Here is a 24,857-nt window from a genome sequence, read left to right on the forward strand (position 1 = left end):
CCTCTCTGCTTATCATCGAGTGCAAGTTGAGCTCCACGTGAAAAACATAATAATGAAGACTGTCTCGTAGTCATAGCTGGAAATCGTATTCTGTAGAGTAACAAAAAGGGGTCTGAGATTCAAATTTCGCTGCCATCTCTTGGCCTCACCCTAGTCTGCCCGCCTGCGCGGATGTGCTCCTCACGTGATCAGATGGCGGAAGGCTTGGCATTTTCTCCGAGCTCCAACGTCAAGCTCCAGTTCTCACGCGGCGTTGAGGTTGGATGCTCTCTGGGAAGGCCGGAAAAAGCCAGCAGTTGGACCATTCGCTGTTTTCTATTCTCTGCTGAAAGTGTTTTTCAAGGCTCAAAGGGGACCTCTCGAACGTACCACTCAGTTGCACTGCCTGTTTTTGTTGCGCTCCCGGAGCGCTGAGAGTACACCGGGCATTTTCACGAACAATCCACCCTAAAGCCGAATTATCTTTCAATTATACGGAGCCTTTCTTTCCCGCTAAAGCTCCGGTGCTCTTAGTCGTTGATAGCTGCCTGAAAAACCCAAACTTACCTCGAATTCCCAAACTTGGAACAAACTATGGACACCAGGACCTATGTATCGGATTCCCTTCTGCGTCTGACGGGCGCCTCAGATCCTACTGTTATCGACTTTATTCTTGCGACCACATCCTCCGCAAAATCACCCACCTCGCTACGAGAAAAGCTCGAACCTTTCCTTGATGCCAGCGCTGGAGATATCGAATCATTCGTCTCGGAGCTATGGTCTCGAGCCGGTCTCAAAGGCAGTGCTGGAAAGTCGGAGAAACAGAACAAACCCGAGGATAGTACGAAAAAGAGATACCGACTAGTTGAAATGGAGGATGGCACGGTAGACCACCCGGGCTTAGGACCGACCATAGATGTGGAGAAATCAAGGCGCAGAGACAAATCTGAACGTAACGGCGACAGCAGACGGCAGAGTGACAGAGAAGACAAGAGGAAAAGGGACCGAGACGGAGAAATCTCAGAGCGTCACCGTTCGAAAAAGTTACGTCGGATCGACAAGAGGGACTTTGAGGATCGCTGGGGTGATGAAGAGATACCGGGGGATGAGCTACAGGAGCAGGAGCCAGTTGATGATCTTGTTGAGGGATCTCCAAGACGAAGAGGCCGTTCACCCTCAGAAGTCTCGGTTAGCTCTGATCTTGATGAGGAGACGAAACGAGAAAGGGCAAGACAGCGTGATCTTAAAGAGCGTGATGAATTTGCGAAACGACTAGCGAAAAAGGATGAGCAGAAGTCCAAAAAGATTGTGGAAGATCGTTCGTCTACAAAGGATAGTGATGTGGCGCGAAGGCGCGCTCTAGCCGAGGATGCCGCAGCGAGGGAGGCTGCAATGCCAGACCTCAGGCTTCGTTCACGCCAAGAGTACCTGAAGAAGCGCGAAGCTGAAAGGCTGGCGTTGCTTCGCAAGCAAGTTGCCGAAGAAACCGCTGAGTTGAGGGAGAACCCTAATTTGACTCGACGGGAGAAGGAAGATTTCGCGAAAAATCGTGAGGTCCTACGACTTGCAGAGGAAAGGCTGCGAATAGACGATCATCGTGATGGCTATATGCTACCCGAAGATTATATCACGGAGAAAGGGAAAATAGATCGGAAGCGCAAGGAAGAAGCACTCTACAAACGATATGTTGACAGAGATGAACGCGGTCAGGAACGGTTCATTACGGAGCATGAAGAGTGGGAGAATGAGCAGACAGCAAAAGCAAAGGCACAGATCACCAAAGCGGAATTTGTTGACGAGGGAGATTACGAGTATGTATTTGATGACGCCCAAAAGATTAATTTCATTATGGATTCGAAGTTAGAGGGTGATCGGAAGCCCCTGACAAAGGAACAACGATTATTAGCGCAGCAAATAGACGCAGCTGAAAAGAAGGCAGCGTCAATCGAGGAAACTCGCAAAAGCCTGCCAATATATCAGTTTCGCGACGAGTTACTGCAAGCCGTGGCTGATCATCAGATCATTATTATAGTCGGCGAGACGGGGAGTGGAAAGACAACGCAGATTCCTCAGTATCTTCATGAAGCTGGATACACAAAAGGTGGAATGAAAATTGGCTGTACGCAGCCTCGTCGAGTAGCTGCCATGAGTGTCGCGGCACGTGTCGCAGAAGAAATGGGAGTGAAAGTAGGCAACGAAGTCGGTTACGCTATACGTTTTGAAGATGCCACAAGTGATAAAACGATTCTAAAATATATGACAGACGGTATGCTCTTGAGAGAACTACTAACGGAGCCTGACCTTAGTCAGTACTCTGCCTTGATGATCGACGAAGCGCACGAAAGAACAGTTCCAACAGATATCGCCTGTGGTCTGCTCAAAGATATCGCGAAAGCAAGGCCAGACCTTAAACTGCTAATTTCTTCGGCCACTATTGACGCGCAAAAGTTCCAAAAATACTTCGATGATGCTCCAATTTTCAACATTCCCGGTCGCAGGTATCCTGTCGACATACACTACACATCTCAACCAGAAGCTAACTACCTCGCGGCAGCCATTACGACCATATTTCAAATCCATATTACCCAAGGCAAGGGCGATATTCTCGTTTTCTTGACTGGTCAAGAAGAGATAGAAGCTGCAGAACAAAATCTCCAAGAAACAGCGAGAAAACTAGGAGGTAAAATGCCAGAAATGATAATCTGTCCCATCTACGCCAATTTGCCTTCAGAATTACAGACCAAAATATTTGAACCTACTCCTCCTGGTGCGAGGAAAGTGGTTTTGGCCACGAATATTGCTGAAACCAGTTTGACTATCGACGGAATCGTGTATGTTATTGACCCTGGTTTTGTTAAGGAGAACGTATTCAATCCTCGCACAGGAATGGAAAGCTTGGTTGTCACTCCATGCTCTCGAGCATCTGCAGGCCAGAGAGCGGGAAGAGCTGGGCGTGTTGGACCTGGCAAATGCTTCCGGCTCTATACAAAGTGGGCTTACCATAACGAACTCGAGGCAAATACCACGCCAGAAATACAGCGCACCAATCTGAGTGGTGTGGTGCTGGCTCTGAAATCCCTTGGAATTGACGATCTACTTGATTTTGATTTTATGGATCCGCCACCAGCAGAAACCCTCATCCGCGCGCTTGAACAACTCTATGCACTCGGGGCTTTGAATGACCATGGAGAACTCACCAAAGTTGGAAGACAAATGGCAGAATTCCCCACTGACCCCATGCTGGCCAAGGCCATCCTTGCGGCCGATAAATACGGGTGTGTTGAAGAGGTTCTGTCAATTATCGCCATGCTTGGCGAAGCGAGCGCACTGTTTTACAGGCCTAAGGACAAAAGGATACATGCGGATAGTGCTCGAGCTCGGTTCACAATAAAGGATGGCGGTGACCACTTGACACTTCTCAATATTTGGAATCAATGGGTCGATTCTGACTTCAGCTATGTTTGGGCGAGAGAAAATTTCCTTCAGCAACGAAGCCTTACGCGTGCTCGTGACGTCCGGGATCAACTGGCCAAATTATGTGATCGTGTTGAAGTGACTGTAAACACTGCTGGTGCCAACAACCTTGTCCCCATTCAGAAAGCAATCACAGCAGGTTTTTTTCCCAATGCGGCACGGCTACAGAGAGGTGGTGACAGCTATCGGACGGTTAAGAACGGGCAGACTGTCTATCTGCATCCATCTAGTACTCTGTTTGATGTTAATCCTAAATGGGTCATTTATCACGAGCTGGTTCTCACAAGCAAGGAGTATATGCGAAGCAACATGCCTTTGCAGCCAGAATGGCTGGTTGAGTTGGCGCCGCATTATCACAAACAGAAGGATTTGGAGAGCTTGGGCGTGGATAAAAAGGTACCCAAGGGAAAGGGAGCCGTTGGAGAGAAAAGCAAGATATGATAATGTCCAAATATTCACCACATGTCTGTATAGTATTTAACTAATGATGAGTATTTACTCCGTATACCCTCAATTTTTAGGTGATATGGGCACTTCAGAGATGGAAGATTGATATTCCGTGCCGAGCCGCATTGTAAATACCCAGCCAATCAGGAGCTTGGATTTTCTGTAGCAATAGCAACCCTCTGATTGGGCAACTCTTTACACGTGACTGTGGGCCGGCTTAGCTAATAGGTGGGTTTCGTTACCTCGGCTCGGCGAACTGCCATCGATCGCGCGAGTCTCGGCCCAGACAAGCAATAATGTTCCATGGCATCGAATCCCCAAGTGAGGAGAGCCTGAAAGGACATCCACCAGCAGACAATACCTAGGCATTCACCAGTCCAAGTGGCTACTAAGCGGATGTCATTTTAATTATTAACACCTTGTCTGAGATATCCTTACCCGTTCTGTTTTTGTTCCCCTTCGGCGTTTTGGGACTCAGCTCTACCTTCTAAAACCCGATCGACAGACTGCTATCCTTAGAAATCTCCGAACCGCGAATTGTCTCTTTGTTTTTTTTTTGGGGTGTTTCAAATAAACGAGCAAAGATGTCGAAAACATTCACTCCCGCCCAGGTCGCCGAGCACAAGACCGCCGATAAAGGTCTATACATTATTGTCGACTCCAGCGTGTACGATATTACCAACTTTGTGGATGAGCACCCCGGTGGTGCGAAGATCTTGAAGCGTGTTGCTGGCAAAGATGCGTCAAAGCAGTTCTGGAAGGTTTGTCTCCTGATTTATTGAGCTTGAGTGGTCTGATCGGAAGACGCCGGGGGAAGAGCTCCTTGAAAGGATCTTGCTAATAGGATTGGTTGGTCTAGTACCACAATGAATCGGTGTTGAAGAAGTATGGAGCCAAGTTGAAGGTTGGAGATGTCAAGGACGCCGCGAAGTTATAAACGAGCATGGTGTCACAGAGTGCGCAAGTTTCGAATAAGTGGGTGGGAGTCAAACCATGCTTCCTGTGTGGAAGATAGGCGGGTTCATTTATGGGTTTGGACAGACGAGACGACGAGACGATACCTCTAGCGAAATACGCCTCCCTCTACAGACCAGATCCCAATGGCAAATTGAATTAGGACCCAGGAAGTATACGTCAGCTTCAGCCCAATACCGTCTTCGCACTTCCGCTTGCAGATTTTGTTGTTTAGTTGTCTGTTTATCGATAAACCGTGTTTTCTTTGCGAATGTTTCTCCAGCCTGCAGTCTTTTGGATACTCTCCGACCTACCCAACTGGGCGCTACTCACTTACAGGCCAATATCCTAGATAGAGAATAGATCTTCATATACCTTTCGAAGTCTGCATTGCATTCTTGGACAATCAGCCCTGGCTTTGGCCGAGGATGACTCCACGATAGGTGTGTCTTACCCGACACGAGTTGAGTCGGAGACCAAAATCGGAAAGGCGTCTGCTCCGCCCCCTAATGGAGCCGCAAAGCTGTAGTCAATGATATAAAATCGTTCCAAAGGCAGGCAACCAGCTCCTTGTACAGATAATTTTCTCCACAAAACGCTATAAAGAGATCCAACACAAGTGAAAGAATTGGAAAGGACTAAAAATGTCCAGGGAACAAGGCTACCGCGCTGTTCGCGCAAAATTTACCGCGGAGACCATCACAGTTTACCAAGCGTACTCTGCCGAGATCGCCTCTCCAGCTCTCCGCGCCGGAAAATTCGTTCCACCGTTCAAGCGCACGCGCATGACATGGATCAAGCCATCATTTCTCTGGATGGCCTACCGGTCCGGGTGGGCCTCAAAGCCGAACCAGGAGCGTGTCCTCGCCATTGAAATCTCCCGCGAAGGTTTCGAGTGGGCTCTATTCAACAGCTTCGTGAACTCGCACGATAAATCACTCTACCCGGACAAACATGCCTTCGAGCACAGGAAACAAAACACGTGCGTCCGAGTACAGTGGGATCCAGAGCGAGATTTTGGGTTTAGTCCACTGTCGTATAGGTCGATACAGATTGGATTGAGCGGGGAAGCGGTGGATCGTTATGTGGATGAGTGGATCGTGTCGATTCAGGATGTTACAGATCGCATGGTCAAGATGGAGCAGCTGGTTGCTGCTGGGAAGATCGAGGAGGCGCAGAAATTGATGCCGATCGAAGAACCGTATCCCTTGCCGAAGCAGGTTGGGGCAGCTGTGGGAGCGTCTTCATAGCGGCTGCGATCCGTCACTGCTGTGCTTTGCGTAACTATCTCAAACAAGGGTGTGGTTTCTGGTCTCGTGCACCAAAACATTTGGTGCAAGCAGGAATCTTCAATGGCGCAATGGTGAGCGATTATACATTCTCTTCGAAGAATACGTCCGTCTCTCAAGGGTAGCCAGCCAAAATCGCGAGACACGATTTTGAGCCTCGACGATTTTCGAGCACCAAAGACATGGATGAATGAGAATTAGATGGACCTTCGAAAATAAGTGTATAGTGTTGATTGTGATATTCCATGCATGGATTTGTGTCTACCTTGAGAAAGAACGCAAAGTGTTTGCGGATGCATGAGAAGCAACCCTAATATGCGGAGGTTGAAAGAAACCAAAGCCCGATTCTTGTAAGGACACGAATAGATGACAGCGGATCTCCGCGTGGCTCTTTGAATTTAAAATTAGAAGTACATAATATACAGCCAAACCTCCCACAGGCTAAGAAGAGACGACGGCGAAAAAAAAAAAAGAAAAAAGAAAACCTAGACCAGGGTGTATCAAAATACATAGCTACTAAAATAATAGCTCTGCCAGAACAAAAAGCAATAATAACCTGTTGGGGCTCTGGAGATGCGTGATGAACCAAGAATCCCGCCACTTGAGAGCCAACAACGCGGAAACGAAGCGATGTTATTCTTCCAAATCCAGGAAATACTCAACTCAAATGTTGTGCGACTGGCAAAAGATTCTCAGCGTACCAAGAGAGTCCGGATATTCCCAATAAAGTCAGGTCCCAAGTAGAAGGCCAAGGTGAAAAGGGAAGGGAGAAGGGCAAGTGGCTCCGGAGCCCCGTGCGCAAAGTCTAGTCAGAGTGGTGTCCATACGTGGTGGACAAATTTATCAAGATGGAATTGAACAAGTACTTTTTAGACGTGTGGTTTGAGGAAGGAATATATATCAAAATCCCTTGAACGGGTCATCGTGGCGGAAGAAGATATCGCTCCCATCGTCAGAGCGTGGGAAATCGGTGTCAGGACTCTGTGGCCAGTAGACAGGGTTCCTCTTCTTGCCATAATACCTGTTACGATAACCTCGCTGGCGAGATACTTCAGATCTGTCGACAAAAGCCTCCATTCTCACCGTGCCAACAGCGTCGAAAAAGTTTGGTGTTCCGGCATTGATGGGCCCGCTGGCTTCCGACGTTCGATGGCTGAAGCTACTTTGACCGCTGTGGATTCCGGGAGGGCCTATAGATGAAGGAGACTGGAGATCCGATGAGCCAGCGGTTGTCGCACTGTAGGTGGACGCCGCTGCTGTCGTGTGATTGGAAAAGCTTCGGAATGCATTAGGGACGGGTCGTGGAGCGGTGTTGCTCCTTTTCCTTGTATGCGATGAAAATCTCGGGACGTATGGAGGATCGGCGGCATCAGCAACGGGCTCATCACCATAACCTTCGATGTGCGGGACCTCCGGTACAGCCGCCTGCTGTACTGCGAAAGATCGCTTGGATTTGCCATTTGAACGGCTTTTGCCTTTTGCTACCCTTATAGAATCGCGAATTGGATTACGTCGGAGTGCAGCTGTAGGTTGCCGGGGAGTATACTCCTCCTGGGGCACTGGAGGCAAAGCTGCAAGATCAGTCATTGCCATCGAAGAATGGCTGAGGAAAGACAGAGCAGTCAACCAGATGAAGTGGAGTTCTATCGTCATGGCGGTGAATTTCAACGCTCTCTGGGGAGTCAAAATTAGTATTGAGCGGTTAACCTGGTTCTGTGGACTGGCACCCTTGGGCAGCGGGTTCTCATCTTTGACATCAAGGACGGATTGGATGACCACTTTTTGAGAAGTCAGCATGTAAAGAAGCACATGTTGGATCCTGCCAATCGGCTGCCGTGAGCACTCACATTTTCTACCACTCTTACCCAACAAAGCTGGGCCGCTTGTGGGCTGCTTGCTACTCCACATGATAGCACGCTCATACGGAGCCAGCCACACCCACCTCTTATGCCTGACACCCGTATTCGCAGCCGCTGCAGCTGCTTCCTCTGGGCTCTTGCCTGCTTCCCATCCGTCCTTTGAATTCTCTGGCATACCAAACGACTTTCTCCTGCGTACATACTTCCACATCCATCCCCCTATCATAGTCTGTGCAATAGCATCGACGACGCTCGTCGGTTGCACATTTGTGGCATTTGAATCCCCTGGAGAATGAGAATGCGCGCTTGAGGAGGGCTGGCGATTTGTACGTTTCTGCAAGCTTTTCTTGGTTTGAGCTGTTATCTCATCAAGGGGCATTGGTGGATACTGCGGGCTGTCTGGAGCAACTGATGATGTTGAAATGGTAGGCGGAGATTGATATCCGTTGGGTTGAGTTCGAGCAACGACAGCCGCTGATCGAGTTTTCCGGATGAAGCCATCTCCCATACGGTCTGACATGTTTCCGTTCCTGTAAGGGGTTGGGCTCTGCGCTCCTTCACTGCTACCTCTTGGTTTTCGAGAGCTGAAACGAACAGGTACAGGAAATGGAGGGAGAGCAGGGTTCTGGGTGCCTGAGCTACCAATGCTGGGAGCACTAGGGCTACGTGGACGAAATGACTGATGAGCAGCCGTGGAGCTAGAAATCATCGCAGCGCGCCGCATATCTGGTTCCTTGAACGTTGAAGCTTGTTTCAACTGAGCTCTCGCTGGCCGTTTTGCATTCGATTTACGTCGAGTGGCAGACCGATGGAGTTTCACTTCTCTGTCTATAGATTCCCTGGGAGAATATTGACCATCGTGTATTTTTTCAGGGTTATCGTTAAGGATATTGGGAGAGTTCTTGGAGACCAATTTCCCAGACTTCAAGGTATACGACGCCATTGGCCGGTTCAACAGCTCGTCATCACTAAATAACTCTTGCCGTTTTTGCTGTGTCTCTTCGTCGCTCATATCGCCAAAACCAGCAAAGAGGCTGCTCGATCTAAATGGTCGACGGATATCTGAGTGCTCATCTTCAGTAAGGGGGCCATTATCATTATTTCCTGGGTAGGCTTGATACGTGTCGAAGTGTTGCGTTTTGGTGATTCTGGGGGGACTTTCAACTGGTGGAGGGTTACGAAGTTTCCTTCGCGGCGATTTTGGAGGTGGAGGGAAGTAAGGGGAAACTGGCAGGCTAGAAGATACATCAGACATATCGGAACTGAGAGGTTTATCGGGCATAGCCGATGGTAGCAGCCCGGTTCGAAGGTTTAATGTTCGTTTATCTACTCGTATTTCTTCCGTTTGCATCCCGGAGCAACGAGTATTCGAGGGTAATTCGGAATCAGTTTGGGAGGCGGCAGATTTTGTTTGCGGCGGCAGAACTACGCTGCTCCTTGGCGATGGAGGATTTGATCCAGGAGGATGAACGGTGATTATTGGAATAGGCATCTGAAGCCGGGGCTGCACGGCTTCTTTGATCTCTACATCGTCGGTTTGGGTGCTGGCAGAGGCTGTTTCTGGTGTAGTTGAAACTTCGCCACTGGGTATTTCGGCTTGAGGCTTTACTTCCTCTATCGTTTGGCATGAGGAAGCTATCATCACAACAGGAGTTGTAGTTGTGCCTTGGTCCACTGTTTCTCGAGGAATAGTCGCATTTTTTGGGTCCTGGTCCTTTTCGACTGTGTCGGTTTCCTCCGTTTGCGTACCGCAAGATTGGAAAACGACCGGAGGTTTGTCGGGGATGAGCTTAGGAGATGGGGGAGGAGTATACTGAATACCCATGTCCTTATATTCAAATCGCATGTTGCCCGAGATTGTTTTGGCATCATCATCCATAACGTCGTTCGTCGCCAGAGATCTTTGGACAAGCATTTCAGGAGCATCCAAAGAGAGGCCTAAAATTCTCCGGGCTTTCAAGTCCAGTGGATGCGACTGATTTGGGATGTAATTTTCTTCAGGAAGAGTATCACGCGATTCTGGACGCTCATCCTCGGTGCTATAGCTTGTATTTTCGTGTTCTTCGTCAAACGCAAGCTCATCTGCAAGATTAAGGGCTCCAGCCTTTGATGCGTGACCATTGACTTGGCTCATGATAGAGTATCGGAAGTTTTGGAGATCTCCGTCGTTGCCAATGCTGGCAGTACTTCTCCTGTGTCTTCCTGCTGCACTGCTCGACCTAACAGTCGCGGCGTCGCTGTCTCGTGTGATGGCCCCATCTCGTCTATAGCCATCAAGGTCTTCTTCGTTCTCTGGGCGATTTGCGTTGAAAGCCTCCGCAGCAGCGATTTCGCTGAGAACAAGCTTCAATCGCCCTTCGACCACATGAACTTTTCTGTCGAGGTTCCGCCGCTCTTCATCCCACTTCTGCTTATCTTGGTTCCATAGCAACTGAGTCTGTTCAATTTGCTCTTCTTGGGCCCGAACCTTCTTCTGTGATACCTCAAGTCTCTTCCGAACATCAGATATGTTTTCCAAAGCCTCGTCTCTCTCCTTTGCTAGGTCCGTTATTGCCGAATTAGAGCCTCCTTCCAGCAGCTGTAGCTGCCGTTTAAGAGAACGAGTCTCCTGGGCATTCTTGGAAACGGTCTCTTGAAGTGATTCTGCCTCTGTTCTTGCATTTTCCAGACTTAACTCGAGTGTGTCGATCTCCTTGGTTTTACTTTCCAAGTCACGGCGCAACGATAATATCTCCGAGACAAGCGAGGCGTGTAAGGTCGGTGTAAACCTGCGAGGATCCAGGGGAGAAATTGTATCATCGTTTACAAGGTGTATGTTGCCTCTCGATTCTGCATCTCGGCGACCTGATGGAAATGGAGCTGGTGACGACGATGGGCCGGGAGAGGAATCTCTGCGATGCAACGAATGCCGGGAGATCGAGGCGGGAGGAGTTTTATAGAAAGAATCGGATGGGCTGGAAGGGTCCTGCGAGAAGTAATCCCGTTCGCTTTCCCAGTTGGTAGCCATGTTGCATCGAGATGAAGATCAGTACATCGCCCGTGATATTGTACCACTTATAACATCGAATACACGTGCCGGATGCTCAAGGCAACATGGCACAAACTCAACCGGCACCCTTTCTAGCTACTGATCAGCGCAGATGGCCAGTGATGGAGACACAAAACTCTTGTTGAACGCCGAAAATCGTGCGAAGTATAGAAAAAAAAAAAAAGGAAAAATTAGGTGTGTATATTCAAATACAGCGGGAGCTCAATTCAAGATTGAAAGCGCGAATGGCAGTATTTTTAGAAGTTCAAGTCTCGGGGGGCTAGTGCCAAAGAAGCGAACCAACGAAAGGATTCATTCAGGAGGCGAACGGGAAGAGCGTCATGGGGCAAGGTGAGAAAAGAACACCCCTGCGTGTTGTGCACAGTCAAATTCTATGTCTGTTGCATCAAACTGGGGAAGCAAAATTAGCACTTGAGGCGCGGAATAAAGCACCACCAGGTCTCCGAGGCGTAAGACGCGACGCACGAAGCTAGGGGGTTTGGCGAGCTGAAGATCGGAAGTAAAAGGATCAAAAAAAGAGCGTGCTGGACAAACTCCGTGAGCCATTGGTCGACCCGGTTAGGTCGAGAAGCTCCGGGTGGCATGCAGGCAGGTTGACGAAATCGAGGCATAACAAGAGCGCTATATACATATCGAAGACAGGGTTTGCGGAGGAGCAGGAAGATGAGAAAAGAAGGGACCTGACAGAAGCGTTGAAAGACTTACCCATAAGCCGTTTCTAGCTGATGTCGACTGAGTGAGCAGGAAATTTTGTGCCAGTACAATCTGGGAGCGGTTCATCGCAATAACGGAGGGCTGAAGGGTGAGTGGCAGGACGGGTAGCTTTCGAGCTGGATGGAGACAAACTTTCGCAGCTTGATGTTGTACACGAACCGGGACCCGCTCATTCCTCCTGACAGCGATAATGACAGGCCATTATGACTATTTCAGCCAGGAAGAATGTGGACGGATGGCACATCAACATTCTTCTGCTCGAATGAAAGAGAAAGAAGACATTCGTTCTCACCGAGCGGCCTCGAGGACGTTGGCCGTTGGGTAATTTTTTTCCTCCCCATTCGCCGTATCCAGGCTAGTCTCAGGGGCTGTATCGGTAAAGAAATACAGAGAGATACTCGAGATCCCGCGTGAGGGAACATCAAAAGCCCACCGGTAAAGTTCAGCGATCACCGCCGCTAGCCAGCCTCGATCGTTCATGATAAATAATACCTTGCCCTTGTATCCACCGGGAGCACTATCATTCACCTTTCGGGGAGAAAACGATCGACTCCTCGCGGGCAAATAGCATTGGGCACACGCTTTGGCGGCCCGGAAGTATGGAGGGGTTGGACCAGGGTTCACGGCGCAGCTCACCCGGAACCAGAGCCAGTCCCGCGCTACTGAGTTGAGTGACCCCCCAACACGACGCACTGCAGCGGGCTCTTGAGCCGTCGACGCGAAATAGCCAAAGCCTCAAATTGACTACGCTTCATTTGCTCTATCTGCTCACCGAACGACTTCTCATGCGATGAAAATATCCTCCTCAAGCATATCGCCACAGCCAAACCAGAAAAACAGCAGCGTTACCGTTTCATAAAAACGGCCATCGAAAACTCACAAACGCGGGTGGACCGTTGGACGCCAACGAAACCGAAAAACTGGGAATCGTGCGCTGGCTCCCCGGATGCCCAGCCCAGAACGAGATCTAGCTTGATGTTTCTCATTTCTTCGTCGTTTCTCACTCGTCCGTCACGGGCCTTGTGGCGACGCCTCCTTGAGCTTCGATGCAAGAAGGTGGGCCCGCTGTTGGAGCAAATTTACCACGCGCTGCGCAATACGCAGATGTACGGAGTACAGAGTAACTCTATGCTCAACACCTTACAAGGGGGAAGCAGCAACACCAGGAACATCGGACAGCTGACGAATGTCAGGGTCTGATTTCCAGCCTTCTGCTCCGCGTGGACTCTTGCTGCATGAGTCCCATCTCGATCGTCCCGTTCCAATTCTTTGCAATGAGATGCATCGCGAGACGATGCGTGTAAATAATTGACCGAGAAACCTCGCAAATGCGCTCCCTACGCACAGGCACTCTCCTGAGCTCCTCCGGAGAACATGCTTTGTAAAATACAGTTTCTCACCCACTCGTCGGCATGCACATGCGATGCGATGCGAGTTAAAATATGGCGGCTTGGCGCGGATACCTCCCCTGCAACTGAGCAAAATCCGATGCTGATCCGTCAGATTCTTCCTGAAGACGCCGTTTCCATGCGAAATAATGCCATTAGATGCCCATATGGGGCAACCCAGACTCCATTTCGCCTGCTATTTCTGTATCCACATCCCTGATCTTTTGTTGTTTCATCTATGCTTGGAAGAGATCTGCGGAGGTAGCCCTACCGGCACTGACCAAGTCTCAATCGGAAATAAAGGGAATAATGTGTTGCCTTGGGAGAAAGAAAGGCATGTCGCTCATTTGCCTTGGAGATCATGAAAGTTTCGGTTTATCTGATCAATTCCCCCCGGTTTTACCTTGTTTCACGCTAACATTATCGGGAAAAACAAAGAGCCCCAGTGCTCTGTATGAACATACATACATATGTATGGACTTCCCGCACTTGCCTCGGCGCGGTCGATGCATGGTTTGTAACGGCGTAGACCCGGCTCAAAGACGAGGCCCGAGCCCCGGGGATTTGGGTTCCGCGACACGCAACATTATCCCCTTTGCTCGGTTGCGATACGATTCTGATATTTGCTCCTTGGTTCCTAATCGATCCCTGAGAAAATGGGATCTCTCCCATTTTTGGACAATGTACTCCGTACGGAGTACTCCTCAGGTGAAAAGAACGTTCAACAAGGTCGATAAGGTCCAAGGGTCAAAACACTGCTCGGAAGGATTCGAAGACCGACATCCCAGCACGTTTACTATCCTCGTTGGCATGGGATTCCATGCGAGGCCCCCGTCAAATGCCAGAAGACCACTCCAGAGGAAGACGGACTTACCCCCTGAGAATCTCCCACTCCAACACATGGACGTGGTCCACGCCTCGAAATCCTCGGCTCTTTGACTGAGACGTTTGCTCTTCTACTTCAATGGGTGATGTGAAGACGGCCCATCCGTTCAGGTTTAACCGAAGAAGCACAAGGCACTGCCTGCATGCAGTATTCATCAAAATATGGCACCCAAATGCCGATAAAACGCCAACCATGCAATGATCTCCGAGAATGTTAGCCCTGGAAGTCAGTATTTTGACTGGGGTTTGACTAAATATTCCTCTTCGCTATTGAAGGTAATGGCGAATATCCAGGCCTCTCAAAGTAGCCTCTCCGCCTCGATCGAAGGATCGCTCTGGATGGACAACATTTTCTCAACGAGTAGCACAGAAGGGTTCTTCTCCTTAAACTTCCTCTTGAATAGACTGCTCAATGCATGCTTTTTCGGGAGTATGTATGGCTAGTCCAACACATTTCCGGGGCATCTCGATTGCGCCGTGTCACGTAAGTCATTTATTCCGAAAGCGGACCAAGGTGTTGTTTCTAGAATAGCCACACGGGTAGTGCCTCATAACCCCATCGACAATGCGTGTACTCCATATGTATTTTCATATCTGCATCAAGCAACCCCTATTCTTCCAGTATATTCCGCTGATATTGCCTTCCACATAGCATCGCATCCACTGCAATCACCCTCGTCCCACTATAGTTTAAGGCGGCCAACGTGCGCTGACGCCGGACTCCAATTATGCCACCACCCCGATGATTGTTAAGCAAGACGTCTGAGAAAGGATCAAAGCGGAATTTAAGCGCGGTGGCCAAGGGGGTGGGATGTGGGGGATATGCGGCCCCGCCATCAGCCGGATCGCAATGGAATTTTGGAATGATGTCAGAGGATACTATGTCATCGTATATAAAGCCTCTCGATGTAGATCGGAGATCATTGCCATTGAAATCTACTTTGAGAACCATCTAAAGAAATCCAGCGACGAGCAAATAGGCAGATTTTAAAGTGTGAGACTGTTGCGTTATTGAGGCATGGCTGACAAGGTACCCAATCCAACACCGCCATCACACCCGCACCACCAATTCAACCTTGAAAACTGTCAAGAATCCCCAAATTTAATTCCACTCTCCTATGAGAATTAGGACGCTCCTATCTACAAACAAGCCGGCCAAGACGGCCGTTTCCGCCGCCAAGTCGCCTCCTTCCGCTCCACCATCTCCCGCTCCCCCGGCGCCGATTTCCCGCCAGCAAAGGACCGCTACGTCCTCTACGTCACATACGGTTGCCCATGGGCCCATCGCGCCAACATTGTACGCTCCCTCAAAGGCCTAGAACCCATCATCCAGCTCGCTGTCCTCGATCCACGAATGAGCCCTGAAGGATGGCAGTTCACAGGCGAGCTCGGTTCCGCTGAAAAGGATCCCATATACGGTTTCCAGTACCTGAAGGAATTATATCTCAAGGCAGACCCGGACTACCAGGCACGATACACGGTGCCGATGCTGTGGGACAAGCAGAAGGAAACAATTGTGAACAATGAGAGTAGCGAGATTATTCGGATGCTGTATACTGAGTTTGACGACCTGCTCCCGGAGCAGCTGCGAGAGGCGAATAGGCCCGGTGGAGGATTGTATCCGGAACGTTTGAGGAAGGAGATTGATGATATGAATGATTGGGTTTATAATTCTGTGAACAACGGGGTGTATAAGACAGGGTTTGCGACCACTCAGGAAGCGTATGACGAGAACATCTACCCTCTGTTCGCATCGCTGGATCGACTGGAAAAGCATCTGAGTGAGCGGGGACATGGACCGTACCTGTTCGGGGAGCATATCACCGAAGCAGACATTCGGTTGTATCCAACGATTGTACGGTTCGATGTCGCATACTACCATACCTTCCGGTGCAACTTGAAAATGATTCGTCACGACTATCCGCACATCGATAGATGGCTCAGACGATTGTATTGGGACGAGTCAGAGAAGACAAACGGAGGAGCTTTCAAAAAGACGACTAATTTTGACGCCGTAAGCTTCTCTTTTAGCTCCCCTTTTATGAAAACAGTTTCAGAACCCTCTCCATGGCCGGAACTGATCGTGTTCTTTTTTGCAGTTTAAACTTGGATATCTGTTTTCGACAAACAGGCGAATGCAGGTCCCATTCTCCATTGTGCCTGCTGGCCCGGCACCACACATCCTCCCGCCCATCACAGATGCGTAGAGTGGTCGATCAACCTTGTAGCGTCGTTGAATTGATTTGCTGGATGTTAGCACATCGCAAAGTAGAAAACTGCAAACTAGTCCCTTTGGTAGCCTTCTCAATAGCTCCTCTAGGTCTTCATATGAAAGAGTGTCAACGGCAAGAATATGAGTACCAGACCTGTATGTAGAACAGGAGATTCCTCAACGAATCCATCATAGAATGCTTAATCACAAAATCTCCACTCACGCATAAATAAACACCATCATCACGCACCTTTGCCGTAAGGAGTCCTTCCACATATCACGATATGTGGGAAAACACCCCCCCAAAAAAAAAAAAAGAGGCATTAGGAAATGTGTCTCCGCTTCTGGAAAAGAGAGCTAGAAGAGCACGGAGGGAGTTAACCCTCATATAACCAGTTAACATTGATATAGCGTTCAACCTACAGAGCAAAGCGTCGTAAGAAAAGGCCCATACATTAATGAATCCTCGAAGCTGCCGACCGTTTGCACATGGAACTCCACAATTCAACCATTTGGCGAGTCGTTGAGTGCCTCCCACATCGCGATCGTCAACATACAAACTCCATAGAAGTTTCTAGCCGCGAGCATCAACGGCTTCACGAACGGAGCTCCACTCAAAGAGGACCCTGGCCTCTGATCTCGGGCCTTCAACCGCCGATCATCTAGCAGATCAAGTGATGAGCCCGTAAGCGAGCATACGAGCAATCATCGTCTCGCAATCTGAAAAAAAAAAAAGAAAAAGAAAAAAAAAAGAAAAAAGGGTTCGCACGGCCCAGCACCTGCTCCCCAGAATAGTCTTCCAGGGTTCTACAGCAGAAGTACACCATCCAGGACTTCTGAAAACAAAGAAACTTTGAAATGAAAGCCTCCCCAATCCGTTTTTCAACAATCGCTCCAAAAACCAGGGTAATTGCGGCCACCTCAAGAGAGCAATTGAAGGAACGAAAGGAAGGAGAAAAAAGGGCGCTTTATGTCGGAAACCACTCAGACAATCCCGAACGCATGTACCGAGTTATACCTTGTCGTGAGAAACAAGGGAGAAAAGAAAAGAAAAAACAAAAAGCGCAAGAGGTTGCGCCAGACTTTCTTGGTAGAGTGCGCCCCGGGGGCTATGAAGCAAAACGAGATTCCAGCTGCGAAAACACACGCGGCACAGGGACTTCGAGGTGAGAAAATGCGAGGTAAGCCGGAGAATTACACGCCGTTTTCCTCCAGGGTTGAGTTAAGAATGTCTGTGTCCCTTGTGTAGGCGGACACGATAGATGCAGCGTGGAAGACGACAAGGGACAGGGGCCAAGACGAGTGAGAAAAAAAAAATCTTTTCTTTTCTTTTTGTTTTTTTCTTCCAGCAAACTTTGGTGGCTAAAGGTGGGAGGGCAAAGAAAAAAGAAAAAAGAATAAAGAAAAAAGAAGGGTTCGCAATTTTCTGTTCCTTTGCTGTGCTCCCCGTCCACCCCACTCCCAAAACGCTCAAAGCTCAAAATACAGGTCCTTTCTCTCCAGGCCAAAACAGTTAACTAACGCACAACATCAGATGGGTAACATTAACCTTTCCGTGAATCGGACTCTCAAATCCAACCTGGTCAAGAGCAGCAGCAGCACTCCCAAGTCCAACATGAAGTAAAGTGTAACTGGGCGGCAGTCTGCAAGAGAAAAAAAAAAAAAAAAAAAAGGTAATTTGTCAAACTGACCAATGTCAAGAGGAAGCACAGGTTTGATCTGCGCTTTTCCTTTCCAAGGTCGCATTAGCGGGTGATACACGACGGGTAGATTTAACGGGCAGGTCCACCGCTCACCCCGGACTGCGCACACTCATCCACGTTTTTCTACTTGGCCATTCTGACCAGGGAACCCCAGACTGGCGTGGGTTAGGTCGCTGGATTTTGCCGGTTGCGGATGAAATCAGCTCTGCTTGATCTGTCTCACCAAAGGTCAGCCATATCTTCCATGGCGGCATGGCCGCACACCCGGGTTCGCATCCATTTGTCATTCATCCCGCCAAGATATGGTGAGAGTCAGCGGTATCTGTAAAATTTGTCAAGGGGCTCCGCACTGTACCTACATACGCACTTCTCCCAACCCAAGATACGGAGGGAAAAAGGCAAAATATCTGCAAGGATGGAACTCAGGTTCGGGCTGGTTAACCTTATTATCAAAGAAGCGGAAGCTTGGAGCGAGGGAAATCCTTCACAGAGTTTTAGCCTTGAAGTTTGCACCAAATTTCTGGCAATTTAGATATCGCTAGCCAAACTTCAGAGTTCCGTATTCATACCATCCCTGGAAACAATCTCTTTAGGAAGCTGTTCATGAGGACAATTGTTCCTAGCACCTTATTAGAGTTGTTATAGTTAGGTGGACGTGCATATCTCTAGGCCAGGAAGGAGAAAAAAAAAAAAAAATCAAAATTAAAGATCATATTGGTGCATAGGGGCTCGCATTGTTTTATGCATTCTCAAGAGGCTGCATTGCAGGCCTCCAAACCAAATGCAACAGAACACGTACACATACAAACATGGTTCATGCAGGTAAATATGAGAGATCTGGGGGACATCCATCTCGCTTTCTCTCGATACCGGGTTTCCGCCCTATAGTTAAAAGTGTTGTGTGTTGGATCGTGGTCGGGTGTCAAATAATTCTGAGAGCACGGCGTACCACCTCGCAAGGATGGCATACGCAGACAATGCAATCGCTCAATGCTAACATTTCCGACATGAACCCGCTTCTTTCCCGTTTTGACTGCGAAAGGGCTTTCGCAACGGCGAGCGTTCTTCCAGCCGAAGACTTGTTCCCAGTAGAGTTAGCCACTGATGATTGTGGCCTGGGTGCTCCGGTGGTGCGCAGGGTACCATTTCGGTACCAATATGATGTCGATGATGTACGGAGTACGAGCGGAGTCTATCGGCGTGTGCTCGACCTTAAACAGACCTGTAACACGGGTAGATAGATGCAGGTAAACCCCCTGAGGGAGGAAGAAAGCAGACTCCTGGCCAATCCCTCCCCCGATCTGCATGGCATCTCAAGGATCGTAATCGAAAACTCTGTACTCCGTAAGTTGGGTGGCTTCCACTCTGCAGGTACGGCAAATACTGGTCGCAGTCTCGGAAGAGGGATCCAGCGAATGTCACGGAAGCGAGGAGGAACCTTCTGGATTTTCAACCCAGAAGCAAGCGAGAGTGATTTACAAAGGGAGAGAGGGGGGAAGGGGGAAGGCCAAAGCTTATTGATACACTCATTAAAAAAGAAAATTCGACAACGAAAAGAATTTTGTTTTAACCAAGCCCCTGGAGGCTGGCGATCAGTGTGGTGGATTTGATAGTGGAGAGCGCCTAAGTTTTAAGCATGATCGGCATTCCTCTCGTGCAGAACAGTTGAGGGGAAAGAGGATTTGGAAGGAAAAGGCGAAGCTGCATTTTTCCCAAGCAGGAAGACTCTCTTGCCCAGGCGGCGACCGGAGTCTTAACCAAACTCTCAGGTGGCCTATCAACGGGCGCATTTTGGCCGCCGGGGGTGCCTGAAAGCTGTCCATGCTCTGCCGTGCTGGACTGCAAAAGCCCGGGTGCAACGTGCGGCTCATTGGACAAAGCTCAAACGCGAGAATTTCGCCACTGCGGGGGAAGCTGGGAGAAGGGCCAGAATCGAGGGCGATGGGGTGGCCCGAAGCCGTGCATGCTTATGAGATGCCTCGCATGGGGCAAAAAAAAACAAAAAATAAAAAAAATAAGAATCAGGTTAAAAGTATATATGTGCATCGGATACCGCTGGAGGACTAGGCCGGTTGGAAGATCATCTCGATTATGCTTTTTTTTCCCACAACCTTCTTCGTAGTATCAATGCCGCAAGTGCAGCAGCGGTCACGGGCGGCTGACGGCAGCATTTTCGAATATTTCACGCCTGGAGGCTTGCCCGGCGATGGCAGTGTACATGCGTACATGGATGAATTCGGGCCATGCAGTACTCCCCCCGAAGAGCAGCAAACACGGCGAATCCAATGGTTTCCGGAGCGTGCGTCGGGGGTGTGGTGGCAAGTGGAAGGTACACAGCGAGACCTTAACATCAAGCTCGTATGAAGAGCGAGGCGCGATCTCCAAGGCGGCCAGCGTTCTTGGCAGGCTCGACCGGGTTGATTGCCTCGTGCACCGCATTAACCTTGCATTGCATTGCAGGAAAGTTGCATTTTTTTTCCCTTGAGTTGTCCATTCACTGCACAACAACAACAACAACAACAAGCAGCCGCAGCAAGCAAGCAAGCAAGCAGTTGGATGACATAATACGTTAACATTCTGGCCCGGGGGGGAAAGGGAAGGGAAGGAGCGGGCGTGGAATACTTCCGCTAATTCCTTAGCCGGTAACCTTCCTATTGGGCTTTGTGGGGGAAAGTGCAGCGCCACAACCGGCTGTGATTGGCTGCTCCCTCCCCGAGGGACAGGCTTGATAACCAATCAGCATGCGTATTTCTCAAACGTCGCTGACTAACAGGCTCTGCGCCTGCTGTTCCAGAACCGTTGGAAACTCTCGGCTTTCCCTCCTGTGTGTCAGTCCCGCCCGCACCACTACGTACTCAGTCTCGCTGCTCGCCGTCCAGCTGCACACGGCCCGCTGCTGCTCTGCCCACGACTCCTTCGCCGACTAGGGAGTGGACGCGCTCTGGGCACAATGGCCTTTTTGGACATAGAATTTTTACACGTACAGACGGAGTAAATTATCCTCCCCCCTCTCCTCAACGTCGTCTTTTTTCCTTTTCCTTTTTTTTAATTTATTTATTTACTTGTTTACCTCTCTCAACTACAGATGTTGGTACAAGAAGGCATCCGTCGAGCAAAGTCCCAAAGCGGCTAGAATCGACTGCCAATCCACAATTCTGCTCCAGAATGATTGTAGAAAGTTTCAACTAAGGGGACTCGCTTCCCGCTGGTCTGAGAATTTCCTCGAGCTTCTCCCCATCCGCAGGCATTCGGGGCCAATTGGAGCAGCCAGCGGGTGTCCATAATTCAGCGTAGCCGGAGTTCTAACCCACTCCTCTTTCCCACATGTCGCCCTTTTAGCTCGAGCCGTATTCTCTTTTCCCCCCCCTTCCCGACATGCGCGCGTGTGGGCGGTCTCTCTGTCTCTCTCTCTCTTCTTTTTTTTTTTTTTTTTTTTTTTCCCTCAAAAGCATCTATACTGGTGTCGGGACTCCGCTGGTGGAGAAAAAGAAAAAAAAGAACCGCCCCCCCTTTCCAATCCACTTTCAATCCTGTATGGTAAAATGTTTGCCTGTACTCTCTGTACACACTCTGTACATGCTACGACTAAATAACTAGCTGCTGCTCTTAATTGCGCCCGCCGGAGGAACTGCTGGGATCTGCTGCTTACTCTTTTCCGGCTCTTCCCCCCCCTTCTCTTCCTCTCTCTCTTTCTCTCTCTCTCTACTCCCTGCGTCTCCCTCCCATCTCGTTCTCGTGTCGATCTGCCTCCTGAGAGAGAAAAAAAAAAGCAATTATTTCTTCTCCAGTGATAAGGAGATCACCGCACAGCAGCCAAACCAACAAGCGACACCACACGGTAAAAAAGCCAGACCCACGTGGTTTTTTCCGCACCGAAGTGGCCGAGATCGCATTTCAGCCAAAGACAGGCGAGCATCCTCCGACCATACATAGTTATATCGAACGCCAACCCACAGAGGGTTCCTCCCCGCTCCTCCACTGTTCTTCTTTTAACAGCCCATCCATGCTTCACTGCTGCTAGCCTGGTGTCTCTCGTCATTCCACCCTGTTCCTCACCGTTCCGATCTGAGCAGTCCACGCTCCTCGAAGACGCCAACAAAAAGAAGCATAATCCATTCCTCCTCCACGGCGACCCTCCGCTCCGCCTTCCTCTCTCTTCCGTTGTGAACTAGCAGAGGCAAAAAGGAAAGGAAAAAAAAAAGAAAAAAAAAAAAAGGACCAACCCACACTGCACCCGAGACTACGTTCTGGCTGCGCAGCTTTAAACTAGGTTCGCCACCGGCTTTCGCGGGCCTTCTCTCACGTGTGCGTGCGGTTCCATCAGCCACCGAAAGAGTTGCAAAGACGCAGCCCGGCTTATCTCAACGCCTCCCCGTCCTCCACCTCCTCCACCACCACCACCACCCCAAAACGCAGCATTCTCTCTCTCATCTTCATTCTTCCCCTCTCTTCCCTCTCTCTCTCTCTCTCTTTTCCGTTCGACCCCTTGAATCCTCTCATTTTCGCCAATTCCCTCTTTTATCCGTTTGCTGCAACCGTCGACTCGTTCGGAAAAGAAAAGAATCGCCTTTCTTTTTTGAGGAGTCCGTCTTTGCTGTGTGTAACCTCTTGAAGGTATTCTTTCGCTGCTGGTGCCGAGGGTAGGTTCTCTTCCCGTTTGCTATGCTTTCACCCGGCCCTGCATTCCAGGATCAATCACCATCTGCAGCTCCCTGGTCCGTGTTTGCTATTGTCTCCCTATCGCCTGCCCTCGGTTGAGTCCGAAGCAACCACCTACACCTCTCCCCCTCTCTCTCTCTCTCTCTCTTACCCAACGCCGTCTATCTCTTTCAGAAGTCGTAACCTCAGCAGGATGCATTTCAACTATTATCCTTTTTTTTTTCTTTTGCTTTTAGCTTTTGTTTTTTCTTCATTAAAAAAAAAAAGAAAAAGAAATTCATGTTTTCTCCAACATGGGCGAATTTGTTCCTGACAAATCTGCAGAGATAGATCGATCATTTATCGCCGCTACCCTAGGTCCTCGTACAAATCACACACCCTTCAATCGTTGCAAAATTTAGTCGAGAGAATTTCGGCTTCCAACTTCGAGTATCAGTGTTTGCTGTGGTTTGACGGGGCCCTCTTCTCATCGATCCTTCCTTAATTCCTTCGCTACAGTGAACAGAAAGCCGTTGCAGCCATGACAGGAAAAATGAAGTTATATAAGTTGGTGGTGTTGGGAGACGGAGGTGTTGGGAAGACAGCACTTACAATTCAGGTTCGCATCGTCTCTCTTCTTTTTTAAATTTTCATGCTTGTCTTTATTTTTCGTTCCCATTTCGCATTGACTAATTGCGAGGGTAGCTGTGTTTGAATCACTTCGTCGAAACATATGATCCCACCATCGAGGATTCCTATAGAAAGCAAGTCGTGATCGATCAGCAACTATGCATGCTGGAGGTACTGGACACGGCCGGTCAAGAGGAGTATACGTCGCTGCGTGACCAGTGGATTAGAGATGGCGAGGGCTTCGTTCTCGTGTACAGCATTACATCCCGGTCTTCGTTCACCAGCATACAGAAATTCTACAACCAAATCCAGCTTGTGAAGGAATCCGCGAGCTCCGGCTCACCAACTGGCGCCGGCTACCTCTCATCCCAGATGAATGGCTCCAATTCAGGGCCACCCCAGCCCGTCCCCGTCATGCTGGTCGGAAACAAGTGTGATAAAGCAGTTGAGCGGGCTGTTTCCTCGCAGGAAGGGTACGGGCTGGCAAGGGACCTTGGCTGCGAATTCGTTGAGGCCTCCGCCAAGAACTGCATTAACGTTGAGAAAGCGTTTTTCGACGTTGTGCGACTCCTCCGACAACAGCAGCAACAGCACCAATTTCAGCAAACTCAGCACTCTACACGGCATCTAGACAGGCGAGGCACCGCATATGGTGCTGCATGCGCACCCACTGGCGCCAAATATACGAGGTCCTTTGGGACAAACCGCAAGGAGACCCGCAGTGGCTTGAAGTGCAGGATCTTTTGATTGCTTGACTCCCGGCACTTCCATTAATAGTTATACTACCATCCCGACTCCCTAGTCCTTCGTGGTCGCCTCGCTTCCCCCTCCCCCCTTTTGCTACTTAAAAAAAAAGGAAAAAAAGAAAAGGAACCAAAACCAAAAAAAAGAACAATTTCCCCATCTCTCCTTACGATATCATCTTGGATGCGCATAGCTTCATTCCTCCCCCAGCTTTTGTCTCGGTACGGTTTCCTGCATTTATGACGGCGCAGTTTGAAGCAAATTTTCCGTTATTTACCCTCTCTCACCCCAGATCCTTTCTGGGGACGCGATGATCGAATTGAACAATGACCGGTTTTGCTCTGGGATACGAATGATGCATTCTCGTTTATATTGGGTCTCTTTTTTTAAGTTTATGCTCCCCTTCACCCTCCCCTTTTCCTTAGCTGAGGCGTCATGGGTTCCATTTTATTTTTTGTTATTTTTCATTGCTTTTTCTTTTTGCGCATCCCGTCAGTGTTTATATCGTGGAACCCCTGGGCTGTTGGACTGTTTGCCTTTTTTTTTTTTTTTTTTTTTTTTTTTTTTTGGGGATCTCCTTTTTGATATACCAACTACGATAGAGGTGATTTCTCTGAATGTTTGGTCTTCCAGTCAAATGTCATGCAGGAGCTGTTTGTGGTTTCAAAGGAGGTCTCAGAGACAATGAAAAGGGAAGGGGAAAAAAAAAAGAAAAGAAGGAGGAGGATGAGGCGGAGCGAAAAAAAAAAGAGCCTACTTACATTTCTCTTCCTTTTTGCAACAAATTCGAGGGAAATGGTTGGATGATGGCTGGCACCTTGTGGACGACTAGACAGTTTGTCCCCCTTGTATCAGAGGGTAAACCCCCCACTGCGTTGTTGAAGATAGCAGT

General features: G+C 49.2%; 12 protein-coding genes across 12 annotated transcripts; 7 read left to right on the top strand and 5 right to left on the bottom strand.

Moving 5' to 3' along the window:
• The first annotated feature begins 295 nt into the window (after window positions 1-295).
• On the top strand, window positions 296-3,960 carry CIMG_00939 (mRNA splicing factor RNA helicase). Its single transcript, XM_001247167.2, has one exon. It carries the CDS (start codon window positions 574-576, stop codon window positions 3,892-3,894), a length of 3,321 nt encoding a protein of 1,106 aa, XP_001247168.1. The 5' UTR covers window positions 296-573; the 3' UTR covers window positions 3,895-3,960.
• Window positions 3,961-4,205: 245 nt separating this feature from the next.
• Window positions 4,206-5,237, top strand: CIMG_00938 (cytochrome b5). Its single transcript, XM_001247166.2, has 2 exons — window positions 4,206-4,661; window positions 4,760-5,237. The coding sequence occupies exons 1-2, from the start codon at window positions 4,485-4,487 to the stop codon at window positions 4,835-4,837; spliced, it is 255 nt and encodes an 84-aa protein (XP_001247167.1). The 5' UTR covers window positions 4,206-4,484; the 3' UTR covers window positions 4,838-5,237.
• Window positions 5,238-5,353: 116 nt separating this feature from the next.
• On the top strand, window positions 5,354-6,500 carry CIMG_00937 (uncharacterized protein). The gene has a single exon (XM_001247165.2). The coding sequence runs from the start codon at window positions 5,499-5,501 to the stop codon at window positions 6,102-6,104; it is 606 nt and encodes a 201-aa protein (XP_001247166.1). The 5' UTR covers window positions 5,354-5,498; the 3' UTR covers window positions 6,105-6,500.
• Window positions 6,501-6,518: 18 nt separating this feature from the next.
• Window positions 6,519-11,009, bottom strand: CIMG_00936 (nuclear migration protein; the record flags this gene model as incomplete). The annotated part of the gene is made up of 2 exons (XM_001247164.2): window positions 6,519-7,921; window positions 7,991-11,009. 2 exons carry the CDS (start codon window positions 11,007-11,009, stop codon window positions 7,044-7,046), a joined length of 3,897 nt encoding a protein of 1,298 aa, XP_001247165.2. The 3' UTR covers window positions 6,519-7,043.
• CIMG_00935 (uncharacterized protein) lies at window positions 10,874-12,751 on the bottom strand (the record flags this gene model as incomplete). Its single annotated transcript, XM_001247163.2, has 4 exons — window positions 10,874-11,441; window positions 11,757-11,943; window positions 12,058-12,424; window positions 12,646-12,751. 4 exons carry the CDS (start codon window positions 12,749-12,751, stop codon window positions 11,370-11,372), a joined length of 732 nt encoding a protein of 243 aa, XP_001247164.2. The 3' UTR covers window positions 10,874-11,369.
• Window positions 12,752-13,046: 295 nt separating this feature from the next.
• CIMG_10648 (uncharacterized protein) lies at window positions 13,047-14,421 on the top strand. The gene has a single exon (XM_012358848.1). The coding sequence runs from the start codon at window positions 13,313-13,315 to the stop codon at window positions 14,090-14,092; it is 780 nt and encodes a 259-aa protein (XP_012214271.1). The 5' UTR covers window positions 13,047-13,312; the 3' UTR covers window positions 14,093-14,421.
• Window positions 14,422-14,648: 227 nt separating this feature from the next.
• On the bottom strand, window positions 14,649-14,990 carry CIMG_00934 (uncharacterized protein; the record flags this gene model as incomplete). Its single annotated transcript, XM_001247162.1, has 1 exon — window positions 14,649-14,990. The coding sequence occupies one exon, from the start codon at window positions 14,988-14,990 to the stop codon at window positions 14,649-14,651; it is 342 nt and encodes a 113-aa protein (XP_001247163.1).
• Window positions 14,991-15,002: 12 nt separating this feature from the next.
• On the top strand, window positions 15,003-16,338 carry CIMG_00933 (glutathione S-transferase omega-like 2). The gene is made up of 3 exons (XM_001247161.2): window positions 15,003-15,068; window positions 15,168-16,052; window positions 16,138-16,338. The coding sequence occupies exons 1-3, from the start codon at window positions 15,057-15,059 to the stop codon at window positions 16,243-16,245; spliced, it is 1,005 nt and encodes a 334-aa protein (XP_001247162.1). The 5' UTR covers window positions 15,003-15,056; the 3' UTR covers window positions 16,246-16,338.
• A 1,425-nt stretch (window positions 16,339-17,763) lies between these two features.
• On the bottom strand, window positions 17,764-18,207 carry CIMG_12816 (uncharacterized protein; the record flags this gene model as incomplete). The annotated part of the gene is made up of 2 exons (XM_001247159.2): window positions 17,764-17,893; window positions 18,047-18,207. 2 exons carry the CDS (start codon window positions 18,205-18,207, stop codon window positions 17,764-17,766), a joined length of 291 nt encoding a protein of 96 aa, XP_001247160.2.
• Window positions 18,208-20,080: 1,873 nt separating this feature from the next.
• CIMG_00930 (uncharacterized protein) lies at window positions 20,081-20,682 on the top strand (the record flags this gene model as incomplete). Its single annotated transcript, XM_001247158.2, has 2 exons — window positions 20,081-20,311; window positions 20,593-20,682. 2 exons carry the CDS (start codon window positions 20,081-20,083, stop codon window positions 20,680-20,682), a joined length of 321 nt encoding a protein of 106 aa, XP_001247159.2.
• An 864-nt stretch (window positions 20,683-21,546) lies between these two features.
• On the bottom strand, window positions 21,547-22,811 carry CIMG_12817 (uncharacterized protein; the record flags this gene model as incomplete). The annotated part of the gene is made up of 4 exons (XM_004445804.1): window positions 21,547-21,703; window positions 21,811-22,121; window positions 22,257-22,613; window positions 22,764-22,811. The coding sequence occupies 4 exons, from the start codon at window positions 22,809-22,811 to the stop codon at window positions 21,547-21,549; spliced, it is 873 nt and encodes a 290-aa protein (XP_004445861.1).
• CIMG_00928 (small GTP-binding protein) lies at window positions 22,439-24,110 on the top strand. Its single transcript, XM_001247156.2, has 3 exons — window positions 22,439-22,668; window positions 22,937-23,210; window positions 23,297-24,110. Exons 2-3 carry the CDS (start codon window positions 23,133-23,135, stop codon window positions 23,966-23,968), a joined length of 750 nt encoding a protein of 249 aa, XP_001247157.1. The 5' UTR covers window positions 22,439-22,668; window positions 22,937-23,132; the 3' UTR covers window positions 23,969-24,110.
• The last annotated feature ends 747 nt before the right edge of the window (window positions 24,111-24,857 follow it).

The sequence above is a fragment of the Coccidioides immitis genome, assembly GCF_000149335.2.
Source record: "Coccidioides immitis RS genomic scaffold supercont3.1, whole genome shotgun sequence".
Classification (NCBI taxonomy): domain Eukaryota; kingdom Fungi; phylum Ascomycota; class Eurotiomycetes; order Onygenales; family Onygenaceae; genus Coccidioides; species Coccidioides immitis.

What these genes read in the sequence shown, in the direction of transcription:
- CIMG_00939 (XM_001247167.2), top strand. Translation starts at nt 574, where the DNA reads ATGGACACCAGGACCTATGTATCGGATTCCCTTCTGCGTCTGACGGGC.
- CIMG_00938 (XM_001247166.2), top strand. Translation starts at nt 4,485, where the DNA reads ATGTCGAAAACATTCACTCCCGCCCAGGTCGCCGAGCACAAGACCGCC. An exon ending in CGTCAAAGCAGTTCTGGAAG is followed by an intron (nt 4,662 to 4,759) that starts GTTTGTCTCCTG and finishes TGGTTGGTCTAG; the next exon opens with TACCACAATGAATCGGTGTT.
- CIMG_00937 (XM_001247165.2), top strand. Translation starts at nt 5,499, where the DNA reads ATGTCCAGGGAACAAGGCTACCGCGCTGTTCGCGCAAAATTTACCGCG.
- CIMG_10648 (XM_012358848.1), top strand. Translation starts at nt 13,313, where the DNA reads ATGCCCATATGGGGCAACCCAGACTCCATTTCGCCTGCTATTTCTGTA.
- CIMG_00933 (XM_001247161.2), top strand. An exon ending in AGACGACTAATTTTGACGCC is followed by an intron (nt 16,053 to 16,137) that starts GTAAGCTTCTCT and finishes TCTTTTTTGCAG; the next exon opens with TTTAAACTTGGATATCTGTT.
- CIMG_00928 (XM_001247156.2), top strand. Translation starts at nt 23,133, where the DNA reads ATGACAGGAAAAATGAAGTTATATAAGTTGGTGGTGTTGGGAGACGGA. An exon ending in AGACAGCACTTACAATTCAG is followed by an intron (nt 23,211 to 23,296) that starts GTTCGCATCGTC and finishes TTGCGAGGGTAG; the next exon opens with CTGTGTTTGAATCACTTCGT.